General features: G+C 38.7%; 1 protein-coding gene across 3 annotated transcripts in view; it reads left to right on the plus strand.

Annotated features, from left to right (window-relative positions):
- Positions 1–8,014, plus strand: part of PCDH9 (protocadherin 9) — a gene marked incomplete at its 5' end in the record, with an annotated part of 821,818 nt that extends 813,804 nt beyond the window's left edge. For all 3 annotated transcript variants that reach the window (XM_083362297.1, XM_083362296.1, XM_083362298.1), the window contains one exon: positions 6,857–8,014. In XM_083362297.1, coding sequence (XP_083218423.1) covers positions 6,857–7,230 — 374 coding nt within the window. In that variant the 3' untranslated portion in view covers positions 7,231–8,014. The remainder of the gene's footprint in view (positions 1–6,856) is intronic.
- Between the last annotated feature and the right edge of the window lie 347 nt (positions 8,015–8,361).

Raw genomic sequence — 8,361 nt, forward strand, 5'->3', positions numbered from 1 at the left:
GAGGTAGTCCTTTATACCAACTGTTTCTTCCTTTTTTCTTTTTTTTTCATGAAAAACCTGTAACACTTGATTATAACAGTGAGGGTAGATTAATAAAGATCTTTCTTTGTGTTTTTCTGCCACTGAGGCTCACCAATAGGAAGTTTGAAAGTGCAGCGCTGTTTGAAAAATGCAGGGAACATTCTGGTCCCAACTGCTTGCATATCTTTATGGCATTTTATTTCATTTATGTAAATCCAGGCCCAGTGTGTTCTCAGGGGTTGGGATAGCAGAATCAAATAAACGAGAAGGAAGGGGAAATGACAACATGAAAAACTCCAGAGGCGTAACAACATTCAATAAACTATTTCTTTAATATAAACTTCTTCAAAATCTGTGACATTCAAGGTGGAATCCTTGCATTTGCTTCTCTGAAAGTAACTCCAGCTTAAGCCTTTGGGGTATGTGTTCGAGGAGATGCAGGGCTGTGTAGGACTGTATTTCTAGTTCTTAGTAGTAAAGAGTGTGAACTATAAAAACATGCTCACAAGCTTCTCCTGTATAAACAATACTTTGATTTATTTGTACTGAAGGTGCTAAGAAGAAATTAGCATTTCCACTGTAAGGAAACAAGGTGACTTAAAAGCTGGGCAACCATAGATTGTATTGGAATCTGAGCTTCTTGAGAGTTGCTGATCGTATGGCGCAGCAAGTTCTCAGCTCTCTTTTAGATATCTTTGGATACTGTCATTCATTGAAGAGTCTTGGTGGAGCAGTGGGCTAATGCCTTCCTAAGTAACACCAGCTGCCTGCAATTAGTTCAGGTTCACGTCCCACCAGGCTCAAGGTTGACTCAGCCTTCCATCCTACCGAGGTAGGTAAAATGAGGACCCAGATTGTTGGGGGCAATTAAGCTGACTTTGTAATAATGCCACTTGGGGGTGTGTGTGAAAGCCCTAATAAGCAGGCATATACATAGAATGAAGGCTACTGCTAAGCTTGTAAGCCGCCCTGAGTCTTCGGAGAAGGGCGGGATACAAATGGAATTATAATAAAAATAAATAAATAAATGTGTCCATGGAAACATGACTAGTTGCCAGCTGAGCTGGGAACTAGTACTATGGAAAGGGAAGGGTCCTTGGTGCTCTCTGAGCTGGGTTGTTTTCTTGTAGATCTTTCATTACCTAAATAGGTAACAAACATCAGCACTGGCAGTGATGTTACGTAGTTTGGCTCACGAAATGTTTGCAAGAAAGCAACCAAGGTCAGGGAGCACCAAGGACCCCTGATTTCAACCCTGAGCTACAAATATACTGACAATATGAAACATCTTTGCCCTTTTAGTAGATGTAGAGAGGATTGGACTTCAGTGACTTAAATTATGACTTAGTTTATGTAAAATTGACTTAAATTATGTAAAATTCTGGCAGTTTAAATACCAACTGCAGCTTCGCAGAGTAGATAGTACATAAATATAGAGCTCCAGACGACGCTATTTCCCAGGGTAAACTGGTTCAAATCTAGCTTCGGTGAGATCATTCCTCGTTGATAACAAAGAGACAAGACTCTAACCGTTGGCATCCATCTTCCGATTCATTGGATTTTTGCATCCCAGCTATGGCAATCCTAATTCCATGCCTGGCTCTTCAAGGAGAGATTGAAAAACTATACAGGTGAAACTCGGAAAATTAGAATATCGTACAAAAGTTCATTTATTTCAGTAATACAACTTAAAAGGGGAAAGTAATATATGAGATAGACTCATTACATGCAAAGCAAGATAGTTCAAGCCGTGATTTGTCATAATTGTGATGATTATGGCATACAGCTCATGAAAACCCCAAATCCACAATCTCAGAAAATTAGAATATTACATGCAATCAATAAATCAAGGAGTCTACATACAACAATATTGGACCTCTGACAAGTATAAGTATGCATATGTACTCAATACTTGGTTTGGGCCCCTTTTGCAGCAATTACTGCCTCAATGCGGCGTGGCATGGAAGCTATCAGCCTGTGGCACTGCTGAGGTGTTATAGAAGACCAGGATGCTTCAACAGTGGCCTTCAGCTCTTCTGCATTGTTCGGTCTCATGTCTCTCATCTTTCTCTTGGCAATGCCCCATAGATTCTCTATGGGGTTAAGGTCAGGCGAGTTTGCTGGCCAATGAAGCACAGTAAACCCACGGTCATTGAACCAGGTTTTGGTGCTTTTGGCAGTGTGGGCAGGTGCTAAGTCCTGCTGGAAAATGAAGTCAGCATCCCCATAAAGCTCATCTGCGGAAGGAAGCATGAAGTGCTCCAAAATCTCCTGGTAGACGGCTGCATTGACCCTGGACTTAATGAAGCACAGTGGCCCACACCAGCAGATGGAAACTTCACACTGGACTTCAAGCATCTTGCAGTGTGTGCCTCTCCATTCTTCATCCAGACTCTGGGTCCTTGGTTTCCAAATGAGATGCAAAAGTTGCTCTCATCAGAAAAGAGGACTTTGGACCACTGAGCAACACACCAGGTCTGTTTTTCTTTAGCCCAGGTAAGACGCTTCTGACATTGTTTGTTGTTCAGGAGCGGCTTGACAAGAGGAATACGACATTTGAAGCCCATGTCCAGGATCCGTCTGTGTGTGGTGGCTCTTGATGCACTGACTCCAGCCTCAGTCCACTCCTTGTGAAAGTCCCCAACACTTTTGAATGGCCTTTTCCTGACAATCCTCTCCAGGCTGCAGTCATCCCTGCTGCTTGTGCACCTTTTTCTTCCACACTTTTCCCTTCCACATAACTTTCTATTAATGTGCTTTGATACAGCACTTTGGGAACATCCAACTTCTTTTGCAATTACCTTTTGAGGCTTTCCCTCCTTATGGAGGGTGTCAATGATGGTTTTCTGCACGACTGTCAGGTCAGCAGTCTTCCCCATGATTGTGATTCCTACTGAACCAGACTGAGAGACCATTTAAAGGCTCAGGAACCCTTTGCAGGTGTTATGGCTTAATTAGCTGATTAGAGTGGGACACTTTGAGCCTAGAATATTGCACCTTTTCACAATATTCTAATTTTCTGAGATTGTGGATTTGGGGTTTTCATGAGCTGTATGCCATAATCATCACAATTATGACAAATCACGGCTTGAACTATTTTGCTTTGCATGTAATGAGTCTATCTCATATATTAGTTTCCCCTTTTAAGTTGCATTACTGAAATAAATGAACTTTTGCACGATATTCTAATTTTTTGAGTTTCACCTGTATATGTGCTTATTGAGCAGGGAATAAAATGTACAGTCATTTTATGGGGTGCCTAAATTCATTAACTGGACAAATTATTATTATTATAAAACTTTTATTCATAAAACATGAAACTCAGTCAACTGAACACTCAAATTGATTGGCACTAATGGTTGACACGGGTTGCTGCCATCATCCTAGGTATCAATCAGGTATCTCCTTAAAATGTAAGATGTTCCGAGTAGCACAGTTTTTTTGTAGCTTTGCTGGAGTTATTGCAGGAAGCTGCAATTTCTTCATGTATTTTGCAAAGTTTTTGGTCCTAGTTCCCAGTGCCCCGATGACAATGGGTATCACTGTTCCACGTTTCATCCGTAATCGCGCAGTTTCGATGGTCGGGTCGCGGTATTTTGTAATTTTTTCCAGTTCTTTTTCTTCGACTCTGGCATCTCCTGGTACAGCGTTATCAATCAGCTGTACGCTTCGGTTCTCTATGACTGCGATATCTGGCGTGTTGTGTTCCAAATGGAGATCTGTCTGTATTCGGAAGTCCCACAAGATCTTCACCCTCTCATTCTCGACAACTTTTTCCACCCTATGTTTCCACGACTTTTCAGACACAGGCAAGTCCTATTTTTTACACAATGCCCAGTGGATTAGTTTAGCAACTCGGTCATGTCTAGCTTTGTAATCAGTTTGCGCAATTTTGCTGCACTCACATATTAAATGTGAAACAGTTTCATCTTTGTCATTGCAAAGTTGGCAATTTGGATTGTCAGTAGATTTTTGTATCTTCACTTTCATGGCATTAGTTTGTAGTGCTTGTTCTTGAGCAGCCAGTATTAAGCCTTCCGTTTCTTTCTTGATGGTTCCCATCTTAAGCCATGCCCATGTCAAGCTGTTATCAAATTTTCCTTCAATGTTTTTCAAATGTTGTCCATGCAAAGCTTTGGTTTTCCATCTATTTAATCTATCATCCAGCAGTTTTTCCTTACATTCTGCCTTTGTTTCTGTTATTTTGATAATGCTCTCTATTTTCACAGCCTGCAGCAATTTTTCTGTACTTTGATTCACATAGTCGTTCAAACTTCGTTTCTCTTCTTCTACAGTTTGGTGGATTTGCAATAGCCCTCTGCCCCCTATTCTTCTCAGCAGGTACAATCTGTTGATGTCACTTCGTGGATGTAGAGCGTGGTGCATGTTTAAAAGGTTACGCGTTTTCCAGTCTAGGTGTTCCAATTCAGCCAAAGTCCAATTGATAATTCCAGCTGGGTAGCGTATCAGTGGGACTGCCCATGTATTAATGACTTTAATTATATTTCCAGGATTCAGCTTTGATTTTAGTATTTTGCGGACTCTCCTGATGTATTCCTTTTGTGTTGACTCTTTGACTTTTCCATTCAAGATGTTATCTGCTTCCAATATGCCTAGGTATTTGTAACCGCCATCCTTTGCTAGTGCTTTCATAATACGTCCGTTTCCTAGTTCTATTCCTTCTATTTTTCTCAGTTTGCCTCACTGCATGGATTATATAACACATTTTCCAAGTCCAAAGTCCATTCTGATGTTGCTGCTAAACAGTTGAACTGCGTTGAGTATTGATTCAAGTTCAGTGTGGCTTTTCGCATACAGTTTTAAGTCTTCCATGTATAGTAGATGGTTAGGGTTAGGGTTAGGGTTATTGTTATTGTTGTTGTTGTTGTTATTATTTGCTTTGGTTTGTTTACATGAAAAACATTGGAAAACAGGAGGGAAAATAATTACGACTTATATTCGCCACCTTGAGTTATTATATATATATATATATATATATATATATATATATATATATATATATATATATATATATATATATAGAGAGAGAGAGAGAGAGAGAGAGAGAGAGAGAGAGAGAGAGAGAGAGAGAGAGAGAGAGGTGGGATAAAAAAAATCTAAATTTTGCACAAGTGCAACGCTAAACATTATTTTATTTATCCCCAAACAGTGGACCCTAAGTTTTAAAGATGAAAAATGTAGCAGGGGGGGTCAGGATTAATTGGGTAGTGTGAAATTTTGCAAATATTATCTTGGTTTTGCTTTTACTATTATTATTATTATTATTATTGTTGTTATTATTATTATTATTATTATTATTATTATTATTATTATTATTATTATTTAGAGAAACATCTGTCACTGCCTAGGATTGAACTCTCAAGCCATCGCACCACTTATATAAAGAAAGCAACTTAGTTCAGAGAAAATAGAAAAGTTAAGAATTTTGGGGGTGGGGGCTTGTGGTGATCATTTCCATTTAAACCAGTCATATATTCAGAATCTCGTGAGAAATTGTGGGTAAGGGTGGAAAATAGAAGGCTAAGTCATTTGAGATGAATGCATTTCACTTCCCCATCATATCTTCCCTGGTTAAATCAATAACTCATCTGCAGTTTCACTCCATTGAGAAATATGCAGAGAAAGAGCATGAAGTTTGAAAACAGGTCAAGACAGTTTCTTGGCTAGGCTAGTATTTCCACTAAAATTGCTGAAAGCGTAAGAAATAATTTTGCACTATATTTCACTGAAGTGACTGCAATTATTTTGAGAAATAATAATAATAATAATAATAATAATAATAATAATATAAAAATTAATAATAATAAAAATTAATAATAATAATAATAATAATAATAATAATAATAATAATAATAATAATAATAATAATAATAATAATAATAATAAACTTCCCTTGCCTTCCTTTGCTCCCTCCCTTTCTGCATTAACCATTGCTCTCTTTCTCAGATTAGCTCTTCATATTTACACATCATTCTATGGCAGCCGGCAAAGTAAAATCTTGCAATCACATTCCAGACAGTTCTCCGTTCTTTGTGTTTTGTTTTTCACCAGAAATGTTCCCTTCTTTCTCCAGACTGGGTCTGCTTACGCATTCCAGGTCAACTCTACTGCAGTCTGGACTGCTTCCCCTTCAGGATTACTGCATACTTCTTCTAAATAAATAAACCAGTCCATTTTGAGAGAGGGGAAAAAAAGAAGAAGAAGAAGAATTTACATTCTGGAAGAACGTCGCTTTGCTTTGTGCATCTTAAGCAAAGCAAGTTTATGCAAAGTTAGGGATTTTGCACTGCATCGTAGCATGCCTAGTGGGAAGCCTGTATTTGGGCCATCAAGTCCAACACACAAGCACACACAGACACACAAACACAGACAAACAAATGTGGTGCAAACATTAATGCATCTCTGGAAGAAGGCTCTGTTTGAATACAATCAGCAACTGAGTTCACGATCTCCCTTGGTAATTGGCTCCATTAGTGCATTGCTTTTAGCATCAGGAATTGTTTTCTTAGCAGTCATCCAGAAATCAGCAAGGATTTTTGTGTAATGTTTGCTTGACAGAAGACTTGGCTTTTTACAACAAGAAACACTGAAGATTGTTCCTCTTTTATGCACCCATTCCTTCCTTGTTTTTTGTTTTTTTTTAAATGCACAGGTGAACCATTGAATTGAATTGCTATTACCATACTATTGCCATACTTCTGATTCTTTTGGTGTGTCTAAATGTGATGTTGTTTCAAACTCTAACTTCTTTCTTTTTTTCTTCTCCCCCCCCCATTCCTTTTCTTCCCTTTTCCCTGCCCACACCTCTTTGCAGATGGACCTCTTGGCCCGCGTGGACTGGCTGAAGCTACAGAAATGTGTACCCAAGAATGTCTTGTGCTGGGCCATTCAGACAATTGTTGGATGCCCCCTACCTTGGGTTCATACCCCCAGCCCAAATCTCCACTCTCCACCTTTGCACCTCCAAAGGAATGGGTGAAGAAAGACAAACTGGTGAATGGACATACATTGACCAGGACCTGGAAAGAAGATAGCAACAGAAACCAGTTCAATGACCGAAAACAATTTGGCTCTGGGGAAGGGCATTTCAACCCCGGCAATCACATGACAGACATTCCGTTGGCTAACTTGAAGTCCTATAAACATGCAACAGCAGCCGTGGAGAGTCCGAAGGAAAACCAGCTATAAGGAATGGTTTCTTTGGAGCAGGGACTTTAGCCTAGTTAGACTTGCTAATACTGTGTGTGTGTATATGTGTCAGAGCTTTATGTACTGGGTAGACCTCTAGAACTATGCGTCACATAGCTGAGATATGCATAACTGTGGGATAGCTCCATTGAATTACAAGGCAACAGCATTTCTACTAGTTGTGTGGTTTTGTTACATAGACATAATCAAACACTTACAGAGATTCTCTGCACTTGGCAAATATCCTGTTTCTTTCTTTCTTCTTTCTTCTTTCTTTCTTTCTTTCTTTCTTTCTTTCTTTCTTTCTTTCTTTCTTTTTTCAATTTATTGGGGATAAGGGGGTGGAGCTGTTAATTAGCTTTTTTGTTTTTGTTTTTTAAAAAAGATATTTTTTATTTTTACCCTGGACTGCTGCTGTAAACAGTAGAATATATATATATATATTGGAAGAATGAGAGGAAAAGGAAATACGGTGTGCGTGTCTGTGTGACTGAGAGAGAGAGAAAGAGGAGAGAGAGAGAGAAATGAATTGCAATTTGTAGAAAGTATATCCAATTAGAAAATTGTGTTATTGTCGCCATTGAACCCGCGCTGGGACTGCTATACTTGACATCTTTACTGAAACAAAACAACTAAAACTGCAAACATTAAACCTGCTGTGCTATTGACAATGTTAGTGGACACTTGTTAAGTCAATCAGTGTTCAAGTACTTGTAAATAGAACAAATTATTACTAATAACTTTTGTGTACTTATAACGTTCACCTAAAAATACTGTAGCCTAATTCTGTGTTTCACGGTTACTTTTTTTTCCCTACTTTATTTCATTCCTTCCTTTTCTTTAAAAGAAAAGAAAATTGTTTGGTTTGGTGATGGCGTTTCGTGTTCAATGATCTGTCTGACACACCATGTTCCAAGGAACTCAAAACACTTGTGTTAAAAAACAGAGCAAATGAGGGGATGTGGGGATGGGCATTTTGACTTCACTTTTTTTTTCCCTCATTAGAAAAGAAAATACTCTCTGCTAGCTCTAAACTATCAATGCACTCGAAAGAAGGGTTTTGAAATTTTAGCCACAATTGTTTGTTGTTTTTCTTAACCCCCTCTCTCTTAATATTCTGATTTGAAATCA

This window comes from Vipera ursinii, assembly GCF_947247035.1.
Source record: "Vipera ursinii genome assembly, chromosome: 4".
In the NCBI taxonomy this organism is placed as follows: Eukaryota; Metazoa; Chordata; class Lepidosauria; order Squamata; family Viperidae; genus Vipera; species Vipera ursinii.